At 48.9% G+C, this 26,737-nt stretch overlaps 2 protein-coding genes across 3 annotated transcripts in view; both read right to left on the bottom strand.

Moving 5' to 3' along the window:
- Positions 1 to 156: 156 nt before the first annotated feature.
- Positions 157 to 23,039, bottom strand: baz1a (bromodomain adjacent to zinc finger domain, 1A). Of its 2 annotated transcripts, XM_076748180.1 has the most exons (30): positions 22,939 to 23,017; positions 22,480 to 22,619; positions 21,257 to 21,535; positions 20,450 to 20,611; positions 19,271 to 19,384; positions 17,402 to 17,489; positions 16,465 to 16,587; positions 15,998 to 16,234; positions 15,817 to 15,912; positions 15,357 to 15,495; positions 14,704 to 14,835; positions 13,909 to 14,229; positions 13,661 to 13,826; positions 11,816 to 11,923; positions 11,050 to 11,123; positions 10,854 to 10,963; positions 9,860 to 10,098; positions 9,545 to 9,765; positions 9,289 to 9,419; positions 9,038 to 9,183; positions 7,296 to 7,441; positions 6,869 to 6,940; positions 6,478 to 6,560; positions 5,834 to 5,998; positions 3,788 to 4,035; positions 3,574 to 3,693; positions 3,317 to 3,495; positions 2,962 to 3,161; positions 2,782 to 2,869; positions 157 to 2,057 (listed from the first exon to the last, which is right to left on the bottom strand). In XM_076748180.1, the coding sequence occupies exons 2-30, from the start codon at positions 22,590 to 22,592 to the stop codon at positions 1,882 to 1,884; spliced, it is 4,476 nt and encodes a 1,491-aa protein (XP_076604295.1). In that variant the 5' UTR covers positions 22,593 to 22,619; positions 22,939 to 23,017; the 3' UTR covers positions 157 to 1,881. The 2 variants fall into 2 exon arrangements, with proteins under 2 accessions (XP_076604295.1, XP_076604294.1); XM_076748179.1 differs by having other exon boundaries at positions 22,480 to 23,039.
- Positions 23,040 to 26,130: 3,091 nt separating this feature from the next.
- The window catches only part of LOC143331228 (uncharacterized), a 7,173-nt gene continuing 6,566 nt past the window's right edge, over positions 26,131 to 26,737 (bottom strand). Inside the window, exon 8 of the mRNA XM_076747905.1 lies at positions 26,131 to 26,737. This exon is cut by the window's right edge and continues 25 nt beyond it. Coding sequence (XP_076604020.1) covers positions 26,649 to 26,737 — 89 coding nt within the window. The 3' untranslated portion in view covers positions 26,131 to 26,648.

Here is a 26,737-nt window from a genome sequence, read left to right as displayed (position 1 = left end):
CGAACCAAACGTGAAGTGTGTTCGCTGAGTCCAGCTGCTGGTCTTCATGTGGTCCCTGTCCCTGAAGACACATGAGAAGCTGCACTGCGTGTGTGCGTGTGTGTGTGTGTGTGTGTGTCAGCCACACGTGAACAAAAAGGCGAGCAGGTGAGCAGCTGGTTATAAAAAGTAAATTTATTTTCCATGAGAACAACATCAAACAGGTGCGCTGGTCAGGAGGACGAGGTGTCCTCCTGACTTGAACTAAATAAATAGGCAGCAGAGGAGGCTGCAGCGGCTCCAGTGTAGTGTCTACAGCTGACCTCCATCCACCAACACACACGCTGACTGAGCTGCAGCAGTCACACAACAGGAAGAGGGCGTCGAACAAAACAGCCTAAAGCAGGAAAACTTTGCAGTAGTCCAAATACAAAAACTACAAATCCCCAGAGGCCACGGCGGCGTGGCGTTTTAAAGGAACAGCCTCGAGTCAGTGAGCAGCAGGCCGTCTTTATGCTAAGCTATGCTAAGCTAAGCTAACCACAGACACCATTCCTCTCAGGCGTCTTCTATCACAGCAGGCTTTGACGTCCTCGAGGTAACAAACTGTTCAGGTGAGGACTGAGTTAAAGGCGACGCCACGCTCTCGTTTCCTGCCTCGTTTATTCCATCAGAATGTGGAAGAAGAACGTGTTTCCTGAGTCCGCCGTTGTCATCGTCATCATTATCAGACGAAGGCTTTTCAACAGGAAGTCAACGTCCAATAATGACCTGTGATATCACGGCTTCAGTTTCTGAGGATAGCCTGAGAAGGACACGGGGCGTGGCCTGCGCTGGGGGAGGGGCTGTCAGCTGATTGGTGGACCTGGTGAACAGTTTGATACCTTGAGATTTCGGGTCGTGATGGATGGAAGTCTGCGGCTGATTGTCCTCGGACAGGTCAGATGTTTTGTTTTCACACGCTGGACTGGAATCCCTTCCTGGTTTGATCTGGTTCGTAAAGACTAAACATGAAGGTCGGCCTCTGTCTGAGATGCCGACCTCTGACCCCTGACCCCCACCCGCTCGATGCCGTCATGTGATCTACAGCGGCATTCATCTCATTTCCACGTTCAGTGACTAATTACTTTAAAACAGATTTTGGTTCCCGTCTCGTGTGACATTAGATTCCAGCGTTTTGCCGCCACAGACTTCCATGCTGATGTTTGGCCTGAGACCTGGTTGCCATGGTGACGCTCTGCTCCAGTAAAACCAGCTGCACTGTCCAAAACCTTTTGTCCCTGAGTCTGATCTGTCAGTGCAAAGCTCAACTTTCTTCAGTGGTTTTTGCTTTTCTGGGACTCTACCGTCCTCTACTGTCCTACAGCACCACAGGGACATCTGCTACATGTCCACTGTCTGTCCACAGAGACAGAAAGAAATGCCCTGAACGTCAGCAGGTCGGAAAAGATCTACTCCACAACGTTTACATGGACTCACAGAGGCTTTAACTGTTTCCCACAAGGTTAGTTTAAAGAGTGAAGCTCCAGATCAGCTGACCAGAGACAGGAGACACCTGGAGTCTCAGCTCGTCACCTGGAGTCTCAGGTGAGCTTCCTCAGAGCTCAGTTATCTGTGAGACTTTATCTAATGAGCTTCGTGTTGTCTGACAGACCAGGTGAACAGAGTCTGAGAGGTTTCTTAATGTGTCTGTCATGAGCTTTGACCCCTGCCAGCCCTGTGACCTGCGTCTGCCGATGAAAGGTTTGACTACAGTGCAGACCAAGGGGCCTCACTGGGGTCAGAGGTCATGAGAGAGCAACACCGTGTCGGTCCGTCAGCAGGGAAACAGCTAAGACCGCGTCTCGTCCCCGGACCGATCAGCGGAGTGGACGACGGTGAGGTCAGAGGGGTGCGTTTGGTTCAGTGTCGGGAGCGCTTGGCGGGTGGGGCGGACCCGCGCTCCGATAGGCCAAGTCTGATGAGCTCCGAGTGGAAGAACTGCTGCAGGCGCTGACCGGCCTTCGCCTCGTTAGTGTGACGAGGATTATATTGAAGACAGTTAGAGAACATCAAGTCCACGTCTGAGATATACTCACCTGGAGACAGACAGGCAGAGACACAGAGACAGACGGACAGACAGAGACAAAGACAGACAGACAGAAAGTGATGAACTTTGTCATTTTGTGATCCCAGTCTGAATCTTCACTGATGTTCAAAATAAACCATTTCAGTTTTTCACTTTAAAATCCTTCTTTGTTTCCTGTAAAACGTACAAACACTGTGATGTCTCATCTTGAGCCGGCACATGACCATCCAATCATACGTGACCCCACCCATCACAGAACAGCCCAGCTATTAGCAGCTGACTGTTAGCAGCTAACAGATCTTCAGTGTATAATGTGTCTGATGTAGCTTTAAAGTCTGTTTCACTGACACTTTAAAGCTACTGTCAGAGAAACTCAACACTTCCTGTTTCACATTAAAAGCATGTGTGCAGGAAGTGTTGAGCTGAAAGCTGTCTGTGTCTCCCTGCCTGTCTCTCTAACCCTCCCTCTCCCCCCTCTCTCTCTCCTCTCTTTCTCCCCTCTCCCTCTCTCTGCCCCCGTCTCTCTAACCCTCCCCCCCCCTCCCCCTCTCTCCCCCGCCTCCCTCTCTGGTGTCTCATGCTGGACTTGTTGGCTCTCTGCAGATTAAGACGTTGGTTTGTTTCAGCTCTATGCCCTATGAATAAAATTGAATTGAGAACTGAGGATTTCGCTTCCATCAGTGTGTGTGTGTGTGTGTGTGTGTGTGTGTGTGTGTGTGTGTGTGTGTCTTCACCTGCTGTCTGATATTCACAGTTGTTGACTTTCTCTCTGATGGTGCTGAGAGCGATTGGCTTCTTGATGATGTCATAGTAGTCAGGGACCTGCAGACAGGTGGACAGACAGGCAGGTGTTTATATGTATCCAGGTGTGTGTGTGTGTGTGTGTGTGTGTCCAGGTGTGTGTACACTTGTACCTGAGTCCTAGAGACCAGCTTCATGAAGGGCCAGCTGTCTTCATGTCTGACCAGCTCCACAGTCAGCTGCTCGCAGGCCGACAGCTCGTGGACTCCCTGGTTCCTGCCGGAGGAGCGGCGGCTGGATGAAGATGTGGAGGATGATGATGAAGAGGGCAGGACTGGGAGGACGGGTTTGGAGGGTTTTGGAGGGGTCACGTCTGAGGGAGGAGCAGAGAGGAGAGGTTCATGGTTACTGGTTTTATTGGTGTTTAGCAGCAGGGTCCAGTCCAGAGGAACCTGTCTGGACCAGACCACTGACGCTCACAGGTGTTTGTGTCACCGGGTGTAAACAGTTTGCCGACTGGTTCTTCACCTGTTGCTGGTCTCTTGCGGAGCTCGCTTTGACCAGGGGAGGTTTTGGTGTTGCCGTTTGGTGGCAGGATTTCGTGGCTCAGACGGGCGCTGACCCGACTCCCAGTGCGGGCCGGAGCTTTACTTCCAGACGCCATGATGGTCTTCACAGCGGGGGCCGTGGCCTTTTTCCCTGAGGACCTGTGATTGGATAGAATCAGTAACCTGGGATCCACTGTTCACTAAAGTGGCATCAGAGGAGCTACAACAGATACTGACCTTGAGGTTGATGAGTTTTTCCCTCCTGAGGCGGTGCTGTTCTTGGGTGTGGCCTGCTGACCTTTGGGCGTGGCCTGTTGGTTCTTGCCTTTAGAGGGCGGGGCCAGGCTCTTCTTGGTGCTGCACAGGTTGACAGGTAAAGAAGAAGCTGTTGAGCTGTTTGAGACTGACGTCAGTGCAGATGGATGAAGAGTTGAAACATTTCCACACTTACCTCACTTCTACTTCTCGCTCCTCCTCCTCCTCCTCCTCCTCTTCTTCTTCTTCTTCTTCTTCCTCCTCCTCCTCCTCGTCCTCTTCCTCTGACTCCTCTTCCTGTTCTTCATCCTCCTCTTCCTGTTCTTCATCCTCCTCCTCGTCCTCCTCCTCCTCATCGACAGAAGAGCGCTGGCGGGACGGGAGGCGGCTGGATCTCTGTTTGGGTCGACAGTCCGGACAGAACCAGTCGCCCTCTGGAACCGACTGAGACGGACAGAGCAGACGTGTTTAGCGTTATTCGGACGAATTGGGACAGCCTTCGCGCAGCGTTATGACTTAATCGGCCTTCAAGTCCACCCTCCGAAGGATGCAGCCGCTGAATTGGGACACAGCTAGAGTCCAGAAGAAACTGTCCCCTGGTGTCCAGGTCACTGGGCTGTTTGAAGCTTTTTGGACAGACGTCTGAAGTAAGATCCAGGGTTCCCACACATTTTTACCAATGAAATTTCAAAACTTTTCCATAATATTTTACCCTATTTCCATGACTTAATTTAAGCAGTTTAACAAAGGCCGGCCCACATAGTGACTATAGTAGTATAGTAGTATTGAGGCTCTCAGTGCACTAGCCCTATGACAGGCTGTGTAGCAAAATATTGCATATTTGAAATGGAATAACTTTGTCTTCACCCACAGTAAACTCAGAATTGCATTCCAATTCTGTGCCACATTTTTGCTATACCACCTATCCTAGTGCATAGGGCACTACAGTAAGAGCCTCATTACTAGCAGCCACCCATATGCTCCCAGCTACACCGATGCTAGTTGCTGTGCTTGTAGAAGCGTCATCTGCCCTGGTTCTAGCTGGTGTGAAAAATGCACTGACGCCGACAGTCTGTTGAGCCGCCCTAAGGTTGTCCTGGTGTTTTTTTTCCTTTAGTGTGGCTAACCAACGCTGCTTCCCCCATGTTGCTAACATCAAATGTGTTGCAGCAGAGCTTACATCCAGCACGGCTAGAGTCTGCGTCCCTCTTGGGCCACGTCGCATATTTTTCATTTGCAAGCCACACATTATTAAAAACACATTTGCCTGGCCTGCTACACTTAACCCGCACTTTCCCGCTGCTAACTCCTCTTTTTTTCGTTGCCAACTGGCAGCGTACTTGTGTATAATGTGTCAAGTGAGGGACGTTCACGCAGCCCGTCTTACCCCGGAATTCCACTGGAGGCGTGTCCATTGCGGAACGGCTGCGCTGTGTGTCCGCTCCGTGCTCCGCCGTCCGTCAACACCCACCGGCTGCGTTTGTGGTGCGCAGCCGGTGCAGCTCCGCCGGACAGCGGGAATCACGAGGACCCACGAGATCGATATAGCAGGATGTAAGTTTCTATATGGAGAACCACAAGAACCTCTGACCTGTTGAATTCAGGCCTGCCTCCGCCCATTATAACATTTTCAAGGTGTAGTGCAGCGAAATATGATCCGCCGTGAACACGGTGTGTTTTATTTTGAAAATTACCTGGACGTTTTGTTTCTGGGTACGACTTCCTGTCCCGCACGGTCTGCTCTGTGCTAAATTCCTGGCTCCGGAGCGCCACAGCTGTGACGGAGCCGAAACGCAGCGCAGCCGCAGCCGGTGGAATTTAGTTTTTTTTTTTTAAATCTTTGATATTGGATCAAGCCATCCATAATTCAAAACTTTTCCAAAACTTTCACCAAATTCCAAACCTTTTCCAGGTCTGGAAAACATTTTTTCAAATTTCATAACTTTTCCAGGAATTTCATGACCGTGGGAATCCTGACCCTCGGCCTTGTTCCTAACTCAAACCTTCATGTCACACACGTGTCAGTTCACAGTAAAGTGTGTGTGTGTAATTTGGTGTAGAAGGATGCTTCGTGGCGGCGACACATCCTAAACTCTGCACTAACCCCGCAGGCTTCAGGAAACCAGGGCACGCTAACTTCGGGATTGGCCTCCAACAGAACGTCCTCCTAAGCGCTCTTTGACCCCCCCTCCCCGTGAACCCCTTTTTTTCCCCAGTGTTGGTGGGTGTGACCCGGTCCTACCTTGAGGCGGGGCCTCAGACAGTGGGTGTGGTGTCCTCGGTCACAGCCGTCACACAGCAGCATGTTGTCGGCGTCTCCTTTGCGTCTGCAGATGCGACAGCGAGCATTGAGAACGGAGCGAGACCAGAGGACACTTCGCTCCAGACTGGACAGGTGGACGAACACCTGGACACACACAGCAGCGTGTTAATCCCACAACAAACTCACAGGGGTAATTCAGGGTGAAACTTGAAGGCCACTTCCAGAGAAGACGTGAAAATAATGAACTGACCAGAAACACAAACTCTGCTCTGTGACGTCACCTGAGCCTCACCTGTTGTTTGTTTGTTTGTGTCCTGGCAGGCTGATAAACACTCACTTGCAGACATTTGTGATTTCTGATGTATTTGTCTATTGATGCAGTGAAGTCTGTCGTTCGTTCATTCATTCGTTCATTCATTCATTCATTCATTCATTCATTCGCCATTTTGTTTGACTCAAACATGGAGATGGTGCCAACACACCTTTAAGAACTGTTCACAGTACATTGGACTCAAGTCCACATTTGGATTTAGCCTCAGAAGCATGCAGACACTCTTCTGATTGACATTTCTAACAGCCAATGAGAGCAGAGCTTTCAGGATGGGGACGTGTGTTTTTCTGACCTGAGACAGACTTGAGCAGGACTGCAGAGACTCCCTCCATCGCTCCAAGACCGTCTTACTGACTCGACCGCTGTCACTGCCATCTGACAAGAGACACAGGCAAACAGAGACAGAGAGAGACACACAGAGACAGCGAGACACAGACGGAGACAGAGACAGAGACAGACAGACACACAGACAGAGATACAGACAGAGAGAGACACAGACGGAGACACAGACAGAGACAGAGAGACACAGAGAATGTTTAAGGTGAGTTCTCAGCACATTCCTGGAATGTCTGCAATTAATGAAGAAAGGACCTCCGTCCAGAGGACATGTCTCACAGTACAAAGCTGCTGAGACGCCTCCTTCACGTCTCTGCCCTGCGCTCTCATTAAACAGGAAGTCGTACCGTCACTGGCCAGATCCTCGTCTTTCTTCTTGGTCTTCTTCGCCTTCTGGTCTTTCTTTGAGTCTTCGTCACCTGTGGGAGGATATGAACACACAATGAAGCGCGGTCACCCTGCACACACACACCTGTCCATCCTTTGAGCAGGTGTGTGTGTTTCTCTGTGCTTTCAGTCTTCAGCTCAGATTGAGAATAGAAATGAACAGAAATGAACTCTCACTGAATCTCATTCAGAGCTGTGAGTAAAAACTGAGCACAAATTGAATTTTTGATGTTGAAATCACTCAAAACTGCATCTGATGATGTCAGAGCTCACTGTGCTGTCAGTGTGCTGTAAACGCCTCCTGTGTATTATGGTCTGTTCACGCAGAAATCCTCTAGACCAGCATCAACTTATTTCCTGACCTTTCCAGGCCTGACAGAGACTCACCCAGTGGAGCTTTGAGGAAGCGCCTCTCGATGCCTTGCTCAATGTGGACGAGGGCCTGAGCCAGGATTCGTACTGAGCTGCTGACCACCTGAGGAGTCCCACCACCGCTGCAGGAGGCCCCGGAGTCAGACTTCAGCTCCTGCAGCCTGTAAAACACACACACACACACACACACACACACACACACACACACACACACAGTTAAACTTCTTCTTCCAGGATGAATGGATTTGCGTCGGCTCTCGTGTTCTGGACGTGGTCCCTGGTTCAGCTGTCCCTCAGCTCTGGTCTCTGTCCTCTCCGCCTGCAGATTTCAGCTGAATCTCTGAAGGTTTGATCAGTTTCTAAGCAGGTTCAGCAGGTTCAGAAGGATTCAGGTTGGATAAAATGTCATTAACTTATTCTTTCTCTGCGTCAGGCGTCTGAAACGAGGGTTAACGAATGTTTGATCAAAGCTTCTTACCGAGCTGGAACCAGAACCAGAACCAGAACCAGAACCTCCTGTCTTCTGTCAATTATGAAGCTCATCAGTGAATTTTGCAGGGAGGAAGCACGAGCAGCTGGCAGTCAAATAAGGAAGCCACAGGTGTGATTCTACCTGTGCTCAGTGCAGACGTCTCAGTCCAAGTCCAGAAGGAGCTAACAGCTCAACGAGTGTGTTCCTTTGAATAAGGATCAGGTCTTTCCCCGTGTGCATGACAAGATCCACCGGCAGTGTTTCCAAAAGACAAACCTTTTCTTCACCCAGGAGGAGGAGGAGGAGGTCTGAGGTCACTACAAGTCCTCGGTTTTCCTCTTCATTGAATGATCTTCATGTCTCTGAAGAATCCCTGACACAGACCAGGCCTGCTGGCAGGTGCTGGTCTGAAGCTTGTGCAGGATCAGATCCCTGCAAGCTTCCCACAAGATGTCTGAGGGAGGCTCAACAACTCTGCAGAGTCTGAGATGAGACTGATGGGTCTGACCTGGTGTCTTAAGGACAAGTACGGCACTGAAGATGCTATATATCAGCTACAGTACATAAAGTCCACGACCGCCACGGTCTGTTGGATTTAAGGACTCATTGTGTTCTCACTTTGCTCAACCTCAGACCAAATCCCTGTGGGTGTCTCCAGAACTTTGAGCCGTGCCCCACCCTGAGGTCCAGAGGCCGTGTTCTGCACCCGAGGCTGCGCTGTAAGACTGAGAGCACGATCACTGTCCTCATCTGTATCAGGATAACACCAAGTTTCTTAATGCATGAACTGCTTTAAAAAGGTTAAGACAGGCCTGTGCAGCAGGCTGAAGGACGAGGTGTGCTCCAAGGAGGCCATCGATGGACCAGAGCAGAAGGTCTGTGACTACAGCGAGTGCACGAGGAGCTTTTCTACAGTCGGCTGTGAACTGTGTAGATGACAACAGTGGCTTTAATCTTATGTTCATGCTCAACTACACGGCAAGAGGAAACCGCCGCTTTTTGACTTCAGTAACTGAGTGAGCGGACTCATCGGCTTTATGTTCAATGAAACGTGCTTCACAGACTCATTAGAAGCAGACTAACACGCTGTCTGTAGGAGGTGTTTGCCTCAGTGGAGGTCACTGTACTCCTGGTTCCACCTCCACCTCCTCCTGATCCGACAAATACTCCGTCAGGCTTCTGCTTTGGTATAATATTATACTAACGTGTAATATTTCTACCCATGAGTCACTGTGGGACACATGCTCTGTGGTATCTGGAGGTGAGGTGGTGGTGTTTGTGTTACCTGTCTCTAGCTCTCAGGTGGGCAGGTGAGTCCACCTCCATGTTTTCCACTCGTCCATTCATCCCTCCATTGTCTCTGCCATCAGAACACAGCAGCTCATAGTTTCCTGTTTCCAGCGCTGAGCGCCACACCTGCCTGTCCATCACCTGAACACAGAGACAGACAGAGAGTAATGCTACCTGCTGTGTCTGCTGTTCGCCAGCAGGTGTGTGTGTGTGTGTGTGTGTGTGTGTGTGTGTGTGTGTGTGTACCTTCACTGTTCCCAGAGTTCCCTGGTGAATTCGGTCCTCAATGTCCAGCAGCAGGTCTCTCAGCCTTACCTCCATCAGAGTCTCAGCTGCAGCAGTGCATCCTGGGACAGATCTGGACGACTCTGGATTATCTGGACAAACAGGACAGGTGTGTATTTACCTGCGTGTTCACCTGCGTGTTCACACCTGTGAGTATTTACCTGCGTGTTCAGACCTGTGTTTATTTACCTGCTTGTTCACACCTGTGTGTATTTACCTGTGTGACTGTATTTGTTCCTGTCACAGCTCTGCAGCAGGTGCAGCAGTCTCTCTCTCTCCTGCAGCAGCGCCTCCTTCAGACTGCTCTCTCTGTGACCTCGGGGATTCAGAGCCTCGATCAGCTGATCCACCTCCTCCACTGAGCTGTAGAAGGACCATTGGTTGGGACGTTTGACTGGCGGCCCACAGGTGAAGAGGGGGGCGGGGCTTGAGCCAGCACTGTACAGCAAGAAAGTGTTGCCCTCATTAGAAACCTCTCTGAACACCAGAGCTCCTCATGTTCAACACAGAGGACCAGAACAGACTGATTTACCCTCCCTCTGCAGGCTCCTCCTTGGCGACCTCTTCGTCCTCCATCTTGGTTGTGGCGTCCTGTGCAGGTTTTGGGCACGGGTGCAGCATGTCCTCAGTCAGGCCGAAGCAGTCGTCCTCTACAAACAGCGTGGAGGCTGAGGGGAGGAGCCAGTAGCGGCGGTACAGACGGTCTCTGCCCAGAGGCAGCAGGCAGGTGCAGGCCGCCGCCCTCTGAATCCGGTCCTGCAGCTCTCGAACCTGCGAGGTGGACCGAACGTGACGCTCTGATCACACTCTGCTGCGTTCTGTGCGCACACTCACGGAACGACACCTGACCAACACTGAACTGTGACTGAACCTGCTGACTGCAGGTGCAGGAGCAGTAAGAGGTGGACTACCGAGGATCTCAGTTACTTCTCCTGACATAATGACAACCCCCTTCCCCCAGGTGAACCACCAGGTGAACATCACCTTTCCTGTGATGGGGGGGCCGATGCTGCTTCAGGAAGCAACAGATGAAGAATCGGACTTCCCACCAACAGTTATCTTGTCAGATGTGTTTTCAGCACCTCTTAGCGTCTTTGTCTGGTGCTCACTCAGTCATTTCTTGACACTGCTCTATTTGTTGCATTCATTCATTCATTCATTCATTGTTAGCAGCTTAGTGCTAGATGCTGGTCTATAAAGGTGGTGCCTTGTCTTCTGTGTCTCACCTCCACTTGATAAAACTTTTGTTGTTGCTCTACCTGAATTCAAGTTCATTTTGTCCCTAAAATGGGGGGGGGGGTCAGTTGGTTCATCACATTCATTTGAACTAAACTCAAAACTCTGAGTATCTGAGGCTGAAACAACACAGAAATAAACATGGAAGCACATTAGAAAAAGGAGGTTTCTGAGCGGACCAAGAGACACTTAAGGACCGTTGACTGCTGGGACATCAGACACAGATAACATCTCCATCAGGAACGAGATATAAGAAATCATCACGTGTCTTCAGAGCGTCTGTTTCTAACCTTCTCCTGCTCGTTCTCCAGCTCCTCTGCAGTCAGGCTGCTGGGGGGGCAGGACGGGGGCTTGGGGTCAGAGGTCATCGGTTGTTGTTTTTCTTTCTGGTTGAGTTTAGCTGGAGGAAAGAGGACACACTCGTAACTCAGCCGAAAGAGAAAAAGAACGGTCGAGCTATAATCTAAGGTGCTCATTTTTTTTAACCTTTCATCGTCTTCTTGTTGGATGAAGAGTTGTGCTGCTCGTCTTCCTCGCTGTTTCGTTCTCCAGGGGTCTCACTGCAGACAGACAACATGTTAACATACTGTTTCAATATTAACTCAGCCTGTTAGAATAGTGCAGAGACCTCATGCTGACGTTTATTGCGCTGAGCTTCATGGGGACGACGGTAAAGTAACACGAATCTTCAGGACACTTCAACCGCTTTCAAACCTGACACGTCAACTAAATCGTACTCTTCAATTTACAGCTCAAATTCTTCCACTGACATCTCAGCTGCTATCGCCGCTTCATACCAGAGGCGCACGAGTCCAAACTGTCAGGGACGCTCAGTTTGGTACGCGCCGCGACCCAAACGGTTACTGTCAAATGAGTCTGTTCACGATCCACATACTCGCACACGTGGAACAGAAATTGCAGAGTTTGACCGAGAAAGTTCTTTACAAAAAAGAAAACAAAGAATACAGGTGGCAGTGCACCTGTTGTTGCCTATCAGCTGCAGCATGCTAGCAGGCTCAGCCAGGCCGTCAAGCTCACGTCACGCCGCTGCCTCTGAATGACAAACATTAACCAGAGACCAGAGTGTATTTAGATCTGGGAGCATTCTGGAAAATGATCAGGATTAGAGTCTAAACGAGTGTCGACATTGTTCGACTGAAGTGGAAACGCTTCAAGCATGTCGTTAAGACGGCGTCGCCCGAATGTGTCGATCAACAGAAACAGAGCTGGAGGGCGCTCAGACAGCTTCTACCTGTTTGTTTCAAGTCCTCGCTTCACCTCCTGCTCCTTCAGTTTCTCTTCCTTCTCCTTCAGCCTCTGTTCCTGCTCCCTGAGCTTCTCCTCTTTACGAAGACGAACCCTGAAGAAGAGTTGAGGAGGAGGAGGAGGAGTACACGTTAAGACTTTGATTCACTGGTTCTGGTTGTCTGAATGTGTTTAATTATTATATACTGTGTGTACACCTGTGCATACTGTGCGTAAACTGTGCGTACCCCTGTATACACTGCGCGTACACCTGTACACACTGTGCGTACCCCTGTACACACTGTGCGTACACCTGTACGAACACCTGTACACACTGTGCGTACCCCTGTACGAACTGTGCGTACCCCTGTACACATTGTGCGTACAACTGTACGAACTGTGCGTACACCTGTATACACTGTGCGTACACCTGTACGAATTGTGCGTATACCTGTACACACTGTGCGTACCCCTGTACACACTGTGCGTACACCTGTATGAACTGTGCGTACCCCTGTATACACTGTGCGTACACCTGTATGAACTGTGCGTACCCCTGTACACACTGTGCGTGCACCTGTATACACTGTGCGTACACCTGTATGAACTGTGCGTACCCCTGTACACACTGTGCGTACCCCTGTATACATTGTGCGTACCCCTGTATACATTGTGCGTACAACTGTACGAACTGTGTGTACACCTGTATACACTGTGCGTACCCCTGTACACACTGTGCGTACACCTGTATGAACTGTGCGTACCCCTGTACACACTGTGCGTACCCCTGTACACATTGTGCGTACCCCTGTATACATTGTGCGTACAACTGTACGAACTGTGCGTACACCTGTATACACTGTGCGTACACCTGTATACACTGTGCGTACACCTGTACGAATTGTGCGTATACCTGTACACACTGTGCGTACCCCTGTACACACTGTGCGTACACCTGTACACACTCTGCGTACACCTGTATACACTGTGCGTACACCTGTATGAACTGTGCGTACACCTGTATGAACTGTGCGTACACCTGTATACACTGTGCGTTCCCCTGTACACACTGTGCGTACCCCTGTACACACTGTGCGTACACCTGTACGAACTGTGCGTACACCTGTATGAACTGTGCGTACACCTGTACACACTGTGCGTACCCCTGTACACACTCTGCGCACACCTGCACGAACACCTGTACACACTGTGCGTACCCCTGTATACACTGTGCGTACACCTGTATGAACTGTGCGTACACCTGTATACACTGTGCGTACACCTGTATACACTGTGCATACCCCTGTACACACTGTGCGTACCCCTGTATACACTGTGCGTACACCTGTACGTACCCCTGTATACACTGTGCGTACCCCTGTATACACTGTGCGTACACCTGCACACACTGTGCGTACCCCTGTATACACTGTGCGTACACCTGTATGAACTGTGCGTACACCTGTATGAACTGTGCGTACACCTGTATACACTGTGCGTACACCTGTATACACTGTGCATACCCCTGTACACACTGTGCGTATACCTGTATACACTGTGCATACCCCTGTACACACTGTGCGTACACCTGTACGAACTGTGCGTACACCTGTATACACTGTGCGTACACCTGTATACACTGTGCATACCCCTGTACACACTGTGCGTACACCTGTACGAACTGTGCGTACACCTGTATACACTGTGCGTACACCTGTACGTACCCCTGTATACACTGTGCGTACCCCTGTATACACTGTGCGTACACCTGTATGAACTGTGCGTACACCTGTATGAACTGTGCGTACACCTGTATGAACTGTGCATACCCCTGTACACACTGTGCGTATACCTGTGTGCCGCCTCCTCTCTCTCGCGGCGGTGTTGTTCAGCTCTGATCTCTCTCAGCTCCTGCCTGCTGGCTCTCTGCTCCTCCACACAGTCTTCAATGAGATCTCGGCTGGACGCCAACGTCAGCAGCTTCCCCACCAGAGCCTGCAGGATCCTCAGCTTCTCGCCTGCGCGCATATCAATAACTGATCAATGCCTGGCCTGATTGATCTAAATTAATCATTACTGTCTCAATGGTCAGCGGCTGACCTGGTGTCAGGTCGTACACCGCCATGCTCGACAGCCTCTTCAGCAGCGCCGGCTCGGCCAATCGCAGCTCGACGCAGGGGTCGTCCATCAGTGTGAACCCGCCCTGCTTCTGGTAGCGAAACTTGGCATTGCCGTGGTAACAGTCAGCACCAGACGCCAGGATGTGCAGCCGCAGGATTTCTGACAGCGTGCAGCTGTCCAGGTCCAGCTGCTTCAGACTGCAGCCCTGATGCAGCTGAGGCCAGGCAGCGGCCAATGATGCGACGGCGCTGAGAGCCGACTGAGTGGCATCGCACTCGTCGTCCAGAGCCTCCGTCAGGTCTGCACACAAACACACACACACACACAGTAATACACACACGGTAATGTTTGTGTGAGTCATCGTGTCATTGTAGACACTGTGCAGAGACTGATGACAGCGTCTGTCCAACGTTCTGTCCAACGTGTGATGGTGGTAAACTGCAGGTGTCCCAGCTGACCAATCAGAGCTCTGAGCCCTCATGTGTGAGTGTGCACTGATGCTGGACAGACTTTTAAACTTCGATGCTGTAACAGAAAAAACTATAATGGATAACTAATAATAGAACAAACTTAGATGATAAAAACATCATTTATTTGCCAACAATCTGCACACAGAGCTGCTACACAAATAATTAACATTACTGTGATTATTCGATGTTTCCCAACCTTTGAAGTATCAAAGTATGTTTACTTTTGACAACCTGTGTGTGTGTGTGTGTGTGTGTGTGTGTGTGTGTGTGTGTGTGTGTGTGTGTGTGTGTGTGTGTGAGAGACCTTCAGCCTGGTCTTTAGCCACCTCCTCCTGCTCCTGGTCTAGAGCCTGAAAGATGGCCGACAGGAAAAAGAAGAGCAGCTCACACAGAGGACCTTCAGGATCACAACCCACCAAAGCCTCCTCGAGAACCTCTGTGGACAGAGAGGACACCTGCTGAACTATGGGCCGTCCACGTCGCTTCAACTTTATATCTCAGTGTTTTCTGTCTTGTTGCTTTTAAAGTGATCATATGACAGTATCACAGAAATAAAAAGGGATAATCCACTCAAAACGATGAATCTGCTGATTACTTTATCGATTAATTGATTCGTTGTTTGGTCTATAAAAGGTCGATCAACGTTTCCCAAAGCCCAAGAAGACATCCTCAAATGTCTTGTTTTGTCCACAACCTGAGGACATTTAATCTACTGTCATAGAGCAGTGAAGGACCCAGAAAATATTCACATTTAAGAAGCTGGAATTTTGAATTTTCTTTAAAAAAAAATTACTCAAACTGAGGAAGCCATTATCAAAATAATAGGCAATGAATTCAATAGTTGACAGATAACGGGTTAATCGATTGATCTTTGCAGCTCTAAACCATACTGGGAGCAGAACCTGTAAGGTACCACAGGGTCCGGTCTGGTTCTGTTTAGAGAAACTGTGTTCTAACCCAGAGAGACTCCATCGGGGAACTCGTCCTTCAGGTCAAAGACCTCGCCGAAGGCCCGCAGGAACTCCAGAACCATCAGAGCTTCTCCAAAGAGCTCTGCCTGAAGACGAGTCCTCACTGGGGTCGGACTGGGCAGCTCCTGGTAGAACCAACACAAAGCAGCAGAGATCCTCGTTCAGAGCACGTCATATCGTCATATCATCATCATCATCATCATCATCATCATCATCATCATCATCATCATCATCATCATCATCATCATCACGGACTTCCAGTCTGGCTCTGACCACAGTTCAATCAAACATCAAACATCAGTCACACTGTGACTTGTCAATCCATCCTCCAGCTGACGAGTCTGCTTCAATTCAACCTTTATTTCTACACGACAGACAAACAAACACGAGGACCCGTGAGCAGGTCCAGGATCAGTGAAGCACAGCTCTGTGGTGCATTCACTGACCTTCAGGTCTTCACACTCCATGTCTTCTCTGGGTTTGTTCCACAGTTTCAGTCGTTCGGCGTATTTCTTCTTCTCCTCCTTCAGCTTCTCTCGTTCCTGTAAGTCAGATGAAAAACTCTCAGATGGACTGAATTCTTTTTTTTTTTGTTATTACTTCATGTTCAGTCTTGATGTGACTCACCCTCTCCTTCTCCAGCTTCCTGCGCTCCTTCTCCTCCCTCCTCTTCTGTTTCTCCTCCTCAAACCTCCTTCTTTGCTCCTCTTTCAGCCTCTCTCTGTCCTCCCTCTCCCTCCTCTTGGCCTCCTGCGCCCCCTCCTTCTTCTTTAGCCGAGCTTTGTCCTGAGCTGCGTCCGCCATCTCCTCCCTCTGCTGCAGCAGCTTTAGTTTCTCCGCCGCCTTCAGCAGCGACAAACTGGCCTGGAAACACATCACACGCTGTGAATGGAGCACTGCAACAGCTACGACACTCTACTGATCACAAATATTACTAATCAATGACATTTACCTTCAAATGCTTTGCTGTTTTCATACGCGCTCACTTTGAAATGAAATGTGATGCAGACGCCAGACGTTTCACACCAATCGTGAACTTCATACTGATACCAATGGGTGCAAAACAATAATTAACCATTTTCAATCAGTCTCACCTGCCCAGGTGAGCCACGCCCTCCACCTTTAGAGGGGGGGCTGAAGGGGAACACGGGCGGCTCATCAGGGAAGAACTGAGAGAAGCTTTGTTCAGACAGCTGGTACTTCATCACTGTGGAGGGCTGAGGGACAGGAAGTTGTCATCACCACACAGGAAGTGAACCGCCCACTCACAGGAAGTCAAGCGTCCACTCACAGGAAGTCAAGCGTCCACTCACAGGAAGTCAAGCATCCACTCACAGGAAGTCAACAGTTCACACACACAGGAAGTCAATCATCCACTCACAGGAAGTCAACAGTTCACACACACAGGAAGTCAATCATCCACTCACAGGAAGTCAATCGTCCACTCACAGGAAGTCAAGCATCAACTCACAGGAAGTCAAGCATCCACTTACAGGAAGTCAACAGTTCACACACACAGGAAGTCAATCATCCACTCACAGGAAGTCAATCGTCCACTCACAGGAAGTCAAGCATCCACTCACAGGAAGTCAAGCATCCACTCACAGGAAGTCAACAGTTCACACACACAGGAAGTCAATCATCCACTCACAGGAAGTCAATAGTTCACACTCACAGGAAGTCAATAGTTCACTCACAGGAAGTCAATCATCCACTCACAGGAAGTCAACCATCCACTCACAGGAAGTCAAGCATCCACTCACAGGAAGTCAAGCATCCACTCACAGGAAGTCAATCGTCCACTCACAGGAAGTCAAGCGTCCACTCACAGGAAGTCAATCATCCACTCACAGGAAGTCAATCATCCACTCACAGGAAGTCAATCGTCCACTCACAGGAAGTCAAGCATCCACTCACAGGAAGTCAACAGTTCACACACAGGAGGTCACCGTCCACTGACAGGTCACAGACAGATTAAGCTGTCCTCTGAGGTTAACATGGTCAATGTGGATGTTATGTCATGGCTCTCACCTTGAGTGCAATGGTCCCATTCTGAGGTTCACAGTGCTGCTTAAAGAGCAGCTTCAGTCTCTCTCTGGAAACTGTGGCCTTCCTACGACTGAACAAATAACACGAGCTTCAGCAGTTTACCAAATCAAACATCAGCTCAGACAGCTTCCTGGCTCTACGTGCTGCCATGAAAACTGCACTCAATAATGTTTTTCTTCTTCTTTTTTTCTTCTTTAAGTCTAAGTCCAAAGGTTCACATTTGTCCAGTCTGTCTTCAAAGGTTGACTAACTACGGTGACGGAACAGTCAAAGCATGCACTCCCAAAGCTTTTTCAGTGTAATGACAAGTATAAGTACTGTACATTCTGACTGCCTAAATATTTGAGCTCTAATGAGCAGGGGTGGGAATCGAGAACCGGTTCCAACTTAGAACAGGTTCCAATTGATCGATTCCATTGGAATTGTACACCTCCAATGTTTTTGATTCTTCTTAACGATCCTTTCATTTCCCGGCACGGCGGCATGTCGCCTCGCGTCACATCACGTCATGTCGCGTTATGTCTCGTCACGTCGCGGTATGTCAGGGACACTGCGACACACATCTCCTTCAGCCAGGACCAAAACATGGAGCGGAGGAAACGATCTAAAGCAAGCCTCCATTTCAGTAAAAGCAACGAGAACACTGCCGTGTGTAATCAGTGCAACGCTGTCATCTCATGTAAAGGTGCAAATACCTCAAATATGCTAAAACATCTCTGCGTGCTAGTGCTGCTAACGTTACTGCTGCTGCAGCTAAAAGCTCCACTGTGATCTCCATCGACGACGGTAACATCCACGTTAAATATATCCTGCATTTGGCACACTGTCACCCTGCAAGCAGCATGCAGTTTTTGATTATTTAAGCCGAGCTACGTAGAAATATTTTCCTTTTTTATGCATTTTAGATAATGATGATGGCTATGATGAGACAGTCACAGAGAGCCCTCAGGCAGCAGCCCCCTCGAGCTTGGCTTCAGTTACCCCCTTCACGATTGCTGCACAGGGAGCTGAGTGGAATGAGCAGAAGATGAACGAGTGTCACAGGGCAGTGACCAAGTTCGTGGTGAAAGGGTTACACCCTTACACGGTATTTTTTTTTTTTTACACAGTATTACAGTATTTTCAAAATGTTATCTAGGCATACATGCCTATTTTTCTAAAGAGAGGACTTGTCACTGTTTTATATCATTTCCAAGAAAAGGAGTGTTTTACTATTGACTGACATTTGGTTTAAGCTTATAAGTTAAAGCAACAATATTTGCATTTTTCTTTTGAATGTTACTAGTGTCAGACACTGTTATGTCACTGTTTTAGTTAAATATGTTCATGTTGTCTTGTGCAGACATTTTGGAAAAAAATAAAATGTTTGCTTTTGGTGCCGAAGTCTGTGTAGAAGTACTTTTTCCCCCCTCAAAAAACTACTCAGGAATCATTAGGAGAATTGATAAGGAATTGGATTGATAAGCAGAATCGACAATGGCATTGATATTGATAAAATCTTATCAATAGTAATGAGGTATTTGAATTCAGACTTCAGTCAATGATCACAGTGTTTGAAGTACTTTGCCGTGTCCAGCAGAGGGCGCTCTTACAATTCATTCTCAGCTTGACCCAATGTAGCATCCGTCGGTTCACTGTTAATCAATAAACATGACTGGTGGGATGATCGGGACACGTGGACGTTTTCTGGGCTCTACGCTGCAGACAGTGTACTAACAGATGAGACAAAAAGACTTCCTGAGCATCAGAAATGTCCCTTTGGAAGACGTGCTTGTGTTATAGTGGTAGTTTGTCCCTGCTCTGTCTATCTGTGTATGGATGATGTCAGTGCCTCCAGGTGAGCCATCTCACCTGATCTGATTGGCTTTGACAGTGAAGGGCTCACTGTGCTCGTCCTTCGTCATCCTCACTGTGTATTTGAAGACTGTTGGACTCAGAGGCTGCTTCTTCTTCTTCCTTTTCTTCCTGTGGACACACACAGACATGTATTATAACACAACCTCAAAGATTTAGCGTTTCACTCAGACAGTGTCTTTTTTTCCACGCTTTCTTCTTCCCTGTCAAAACCTGGTACTTACATTACCCACAACACAACTGGAAGGCCAACAGTTGTGTGGAAGGTTGGGGAGCATGTAGCCTGCAGCAGAGATGAGGAGCAGCTACAGACATCTGTTCTTTCTACCTCCACACAAACAGAGTGTCTTTGACAGACACTGACTCAAGTGACATCACTTGAGGACATTTATCAGACTTCACACAGCCTCCTCTACTACTTCAAAACATGCAGTAGAACTCCATAACACCTGGAAACACACTGAGGCAGAAAATCAGCAGTTAAACTTTAAGCCCAATTCAGAAAGTATGAACATTACAGGGGCTGCTGGGAAATGAAGTCTTCACTGTGCACCTCAGTCATTTAACTCACTGTTCCGGACTCATTTCAACCCTGGAGAAGTTCCAGGATCTGGTCTGTAACAGACTTTCAGCAGGACTAAAGCTTTCTCAAGAGGGCGCTGGAGAGTAGAAGGAGGCAGAGATACTGCAGGAGGTGAATCAGAGTCTAAACTCTCCCTCCTCCTCCTCCTCCTCAGATGTGAACACTGACATGAAACACATGTTGATCTGATTCAGTGTGATGTCACTTCCTGTGGAGATCATTATCTGATGATCCAGAACAAACCTACAGAAATCCACTGAGAAACCACGGAAGAAGACTCTGTAGGACTGAGGATCCTCCTGCTTTAAGTTCTCTTCAGTATCCCAGTGATCCAGTGATCTGTACATCCATGAGTACACTGCTAACAGCAGCGGCTAACTCCAGCTGCAAGCTAACAGGAGTGTCTGCAGTCATAACTGAGGGGAAAATGACCCACAGGCAGCCGGTGTGGACATCAGTCCTCCTCTGAGTGACGCAGCACATGAGTTATAAGTCAGGTCAGATACCTGTAACACTGCAGGTTTCACCTCTTCCTTCATGTTTGACCTCTGACCTGTTGATTAAGCATCACCAGAACCAGGTGACCTACTGACCCGTTGATCTGTGCCGCCGGACTCTGGAAGGCTTTGTCATCGTCGTCGCTGTCGCTGATGACGATGGTGTCTTCATCAGCTGGTTTGGTGTGGCCGTTAGCAGTCCGCGCTCCATTAGCACTGGAATGAGGAGAGTGTACCTGCAAGATCTCACACACATGTCTACAACACAAACACAAACAAACACACACACACACACACACACACACACACACACGTCAAACTTGTCATCAAACAGTTTATTTCCATGTCAGTCCAGTCTTCTCTCTCTTTTGGCTCTGGCTTTGGTCTCCTCCAGCTCCTGAGGGAAATATCTGCTCTTTAGCTGCTAAATGCTAACCAGCTAACTGAGTCTGTCTGCTGTTTGCTGCTCAACAGGAAGTGAACTGAGGCTTTTTGCAGCTTCTTCTCTGAAAATGAAGCAGAACAGAGAAGAATGACTCCGAAAAGACAAACGATGAGCTGAAAGTGACGATGAAGCTCCTGAAGACGAGGAGAGCTGCAGAGTGACACCGTCAGGCCGGACTACGTCAAGAAATGACCTCGATAGGTGATCTTGATAGAATTTAAACTTTAGACATTTTTACTAGATATGGACAAATGTAAGGGCTAAATCACGCAGAAGAAGTGAACGCAGCAGCCAGTCAGAGGTCTGCTCCTCACAGCGACAAAGGGAAGGAAACAGACTTCATCATTTAGCTTTGGTGTATGAGCCGTCCATCAAACACCTGCGACGTCTTCAGCTGCTCTTTGTTTCCCACAGACGTCCTTTAAGCCTGACCTGAGTGTGTGAGACCCCCCCAGTACCTGGCTCCATTGCGTCCGGCCACATCCACGGTCTCTCCGGGGAAGAACCGGTCTTTGACGAAGGCGTAGACGTCCTCACAGAGCTCTGTCAGTCTGCAGCGCCGGCTCAGGGTGGCCAGGTGGAGCAGCGGAACCACCAGAGATGGAGGGAAGCTCTGCAGACTCTGCTTTGCCCGCCGCTCGCTCTCCACCGCCTCCAGGTAGGTCAAGCCCGCTCGGCCAGTCAAAGCGCAGCTCCACACCAGACTGTTACAGAGGATGGTCCTCTCGAAAAACTCACTGAGGAGACAGGAAGTAACGAGGAGTGACACCTCCTGTCAGACATCACCGGCGGGGAAAATATCTGTGTCCAATAAATACTGCTGTCATCCCAGAACATGAAAAGTGAGTTCTAGACCAGTTCAAGACCAGTTCATCTCATGACACACAAAACTACGACTGGGATTCAGTTCAGATTCTCAGTTCTGATTCCAAAACAGCACTTTTACAAGACTTTACTTCATCATCATCATCATCACCAAAGAAAAGTCATCAATCAGAAAACGCTGGACTTCAGGTTTCAGCGCTTCAGGTGAGCCAAAAAAATGAACCTGATCAGAGCAGAAATTAACAGTTAATGATCACAATTCACTTCGATCAACTTTACCTGGAGCACCTTTCATCCAACAGCTAATCAATGACCACAAAGCTCCCTTTCAGCTGGGGTCCAGAGCTGCAGTCTGTGAAACACACCTGAGGGTTCACGGGTCAGTCGTGAGTTTCCTCTTCAGGACACAGCTCTCAAACATCACCTGCACTGAGTGAAACAGGTGTGACTGAGCCTCCGCAGGTGTGTTTCACAGCAGGCCTGTTTCTCTCAGCTAACGGCTAACTGTCAGCTTCGCTGTTAGCTAACACTGCTAACAACCGCCAGCTCACTTTAGCTCCGTTAGCTTTAAGCTAACTTAGCACAACGTTACACCTGCCCCTCATTGCTGAGTCTACTTCTAACATCAGCCACCTGTTTGAACCTGGTTCCTACCTGTGGACACAGACTTTCGCCTGTTTGTGAGCGAAAAAAACTTTTATTTTTCATCCCCAGTAAACTTGCTTTTGTTTATGTCGTCTGGAAGTTTGCCAACGCACCAACTGTCAGCCGGGACACCATTCAAACTTCACTCCGCGGGACTAACGGCTCTCTCAAGCTGCTCACAGGTGAACCAGGTGAGCTTTCAGCTACTTACTCGTAGGTCCTGAAGATTTCGTGGGTGATTTTACAGAGAAAGACCTCCTCGTCCGGCCGCAGGTCCGCCGGAGGTTTCTGTCGGATGAAGGCTTTTCTGTGGAGAAGCGGCATCTCTCAGCTCCGCTTCCACCGGCAGCACTTTGAAAAAAAGGAGGGAAAGCGAGTCACAAAGACCGAATCTGAGACCGAAACTCCGGCGAAACAAAGTGAAGTCGGCCCTCAGACTCAAACCGGAGTCCTGAGCTGAAGGTACCGGCGGAGAAACCGAGCAGAAAGCCTGAAGAACGGAGCGGGTCTTTTGTTAGACGACAGATAATCTGCCCACATGGAAATGAGCCGTTCACGGTCTGAGAGGACGAACCGAGTCCGTGTTTGAGTCCACAACCCGAAAACACACCGAGTGACTCGGCTCACACTCACAGAACTCAGCTCGAACTGTTCTCCAGCCGCTTTTTACCGAGTTGTGTAACGATGAAGAGATAATCCGCCGTCCAAAGCGAACAAGTCGTCCCCGGCTGAAGGCTGCGCTCAGGCGGCTTGTTGACCAAGTTTTCATCCACTTCAGGGACCCACAGTAAGCTGGGAAACTTCAGTGTTTCTGTTAGTTCGCCCGATTCAGTCAAATCAATGAAGAACTAGATGTTTCACAGTTCATAATGATTCTCTCATATTGTTAAACATGTGATCTGTTCAGGTGGAATTTTAGAAATAAGTAAATCTGAAGACATCATATGTTAAACAACATGTTGGTACAAGTCATAGTACTAAATACTACTACTGTCAACAGCAATAATAGCACTGATAAGGCTGCAACTAATGAACGCTTCATTGGGAGCACCATCTGAACAGACTAACGGGTTCTGGTCCTGCTGGTAGACCTCCAGCAGTGAGACTCAGAACTGACTGTTCGTCCTACAGCATGTGGACGGTCCCAACACGTGTCCTGACATCACAGTGCTTTTCATTCAATAACTGCTCAGCCTGGAGTGCAGTCCCCCCTCTGGCCCCGGCCCAAAGCCCACAATCTGTCACAAATGGAAATCTAACCTGGAACACTGTGACCATGAACACCTGCCCCCACCAGGATGTGTCCTCAGCCTGGACACACTGCTCACCAACGACTGCGTCATCTCACACAAGGACAGCGCTGTCCGGAAAGCTGCCGACGACCCACAGTCGTTGGTCTGATCCCTGCAGGACACTGGACACTCCACTGTTTATAGGTCAGTCCACGTTTTAATGAGTAAATTGACCAAATGCTGTGTTTCTTTTGACTTTGTTCGAGCAGGCTGGTTTCTGGAATCATCATGAATCCAACACACGCACAGAAGGACAAAGAACAAACAGTGAAATGAAAACAGGTATGTTCTCTTTCTGTCTGTTGATGTGTCTGTTGATCACCAGTCTGGACAGACAACACATCACTGCTCATACTGGAAGTCGAACAGGTGGTGAAGTCAGACCAGTTTCACTTTCACTGGTTACATTTTTAAAGCTCAAATCAACAAAAGCTCAACCTGTTGTCCCACGTGTGTCTATCATTTATGCTGTTTCCGAGTTGATCTGTGTCAACTGAACGCACCTTAAGCGAGTAAAAGGGCGGGGCCTCACTGTTATCTTCAACGTCGGTTGGTCGTCCGCCCTGCCGCTCCTCCGCTGCCAGCCAATGGTTGTCTTGGAAACGGTCCCGCTGTGTTGAAGCTGAAAGCGGTGACGTCAGAGGAGTGAATGGAGGAAGCGGTGACGAGGGATGACGCCGAGTGACATGCACGCGCGCGCGCAAACACACACACACACACACACACACACACACACACACACACACACGAGTATTTAGATCCGTTACTTCAGGAAAAGTACTAACACCTCGATGTAAAAATACTCTGTTATCAGTAAAGTCCTGCATGTCAGAATAATGACGAATACTTCAGGTATTGAGAGTAAAAGTACTGAATGCAGTAAAGTGTCTCCTGTGTCTGCTGTCCTCTCGTTCCTGGTCTCTTTAGATCATTGCCTCTCCTCACTCATGTCTCAGCAGGACTTTCCTGTTGGAGTTGGTTGAGGTGGAGTTTTGTGCTGGAAAACCAGGACCTGGTCTTGGATCATCGCTGACTGTCTTCACTGAAGTAATGTGGAGCATTGCATTGTGGGAGTGAAACTTTGTTCCACTGTGTGACATCTGAGGACAGCGCGTGGACCTCCTGGTGGAGGCTGTTGGGTGTAGCGTGTGAAGAGGACCATCATGGACGAACGTCCACCGACTCCACCAGTTTTCATTCACACATAAAACTCAACGCTCGTTGTTTGTAATATCACATCACACATTCGTCCTCCGTCACGGTGACATGGTCGTCTTTGGAGCATGAACATTATCATGAAAACTTGATCATCAGTTTTCACATCTAAACTTGTCTTCATGAAGTAAGTCACTATTGTCTGAGCCGACTTGGCCTGAAAGGAAACCTAGCACAAGCCACACACAAAACACACATCACCTGACTTCCTGTGCAGAATCACAAATCTACGGTTACCATCTAAACACGACCAAATGTTTGGTCACGTGACTCCACCAAAACTCCTCTTCTGGTTTTCTACTTTAAACAGTGACATCACAGTGACATCACAGAAGCTCAGAGGCTCATGCTAATGTCAGTGTTTACTCAGCTCTGACAGAGAGCTTCGTCTTCACTGAATACGTTCTGTCGCTAACTGCAGCTGTGACTGACTGACACTGTGACTGGCACTAATGTTAGTGCTACTATGTGGTGAGATTCCATTGCCATAAAAATTTGTCACAAACATGCACATGCACGCACTGCACACGAGGTGAAATTTGTCCTCCGCATTTCACCCATCCTGGTCGTCCCTCCTCCGCGGTGGGCAGCCAGACCGGTGCCTGGGGACCCATCTTCACCGTCACCATTGGTCAGGTGGTGATCTTCTTGCATGTGGGGGTGGGGGTTGTCTTGGAAACGGTGGGTATATTTTTACGGAGGATACCCCAGGTGAACACGGGGAGAACATGCAAACTCCACACAGAAAGGCCCTCTTTTTTTTGCAGCAGGCACCGAAGGCATGGTGGAGGACACGCCCCCGGTGCCCGCAGCGAGATTCACACCCGGGACCTTCTTGCTGTGAGGCGACAGTGTTTCCACCGTGCCACCGTGCCACCTTATTTGGCAATTAAATACAGCACCCCTGTGGTAAAACAGGGTCGTGCATCCTAGGGGGCAGCAGCAGTCGGACCTTGCTGTCTTCCTGGTAGGTGCACGAGTTATGAGCTCTGGCATGTGTCATATTAATTACTTAATTTTAAGGGGCGATTTAAGTTGTCTTATATAAACATATAGCTCCCGTAAGGTTGAGCACATCCTTTTTTCATAAAAAGTTGACAGTGTTTTTCCTCTTTTTTCGTGTTCACAAAATGGCTAGTGTTACTGGCTAACCTGCACTTTCTTTTTATTTGACATTTTATAGACGTGTATGTGTGTGTGTGAGGAAACCCAGGCTGACTGTATGTCGCTCTTTCTGCCAGAGGTCCGAAATAAATGGCGAGTTGCCAACAGCGATGGTCTTCGTTCTATAAGGCACACAACGTTAGCATGCTAACATCTGAAGACTCAAAGAGGCGACACGGAGCAAGAGGATTCAGTCCGGAAGATTTTAATTTCCATTTCACCAAAACAAAAACAAATGCTGACATTCACAAAGAGAAATCATTTTTGGAAGTTATGCTTGTGAGGCTTCAGTGACTTCCTGTTTGCATAGCTGATAGCTTTTGATTGGACGGTGCTTGGGATGTTTCCTAGCAACAGATTTACACACGACTGAAGTCTTTACTGGCTTTTAATGGTTCACCTGATTTAGTTTATGACCAGTCTGAAACCAGTTAGTAGTTACTGAGAACTGAGGAAAGACAACTCAGTCCCAAACCCAGTCCTGAACCCAGTCCAGAACCCAGTCCAGAACCCAGTCCAGAATCCAGCCCAGAACCCAATCCAGAGCTGGGATTTGTAGAGTTCTTGTGTTCTGAGAACCTCAGTCTAGAACAGGCCAGAAGTGAAATCACCTCAAACCAAAGCACTGTGGTTCAGACCTTCAAACTTATACCAGTCCTGGCGAGTTCAGGAACCGGACCCAGTTCCTACCAGTCCAGACCAGTCCACATCAGACAACCCTGTACAGGTGGATCTGTCTGAGATCATCAGGGTCTGTGTCTCTGCCCAGGTACACATCGTAGTTCACAGGAAGTTCCT

Source organism: Chaetodon auriga, chromosome 14 (assembly GCF_051107435.1).
Source record: "Chaetodon auriga isolate fChaAug3 chromosome 14, fChaAug3.hap1, whole genome shotgun sequence".
Lineage (NCBI taxonomy): Eukaryota > Metazoa > Chordata > Actinopteri > Chaetodontiformes > Chaetodontidae > Chaetodon > Chaetodon auriga.
Note: the sequence above shows the minus strand (reverse complement) of the source record. Positions and strands in the feature narration are given on the sequence as shown.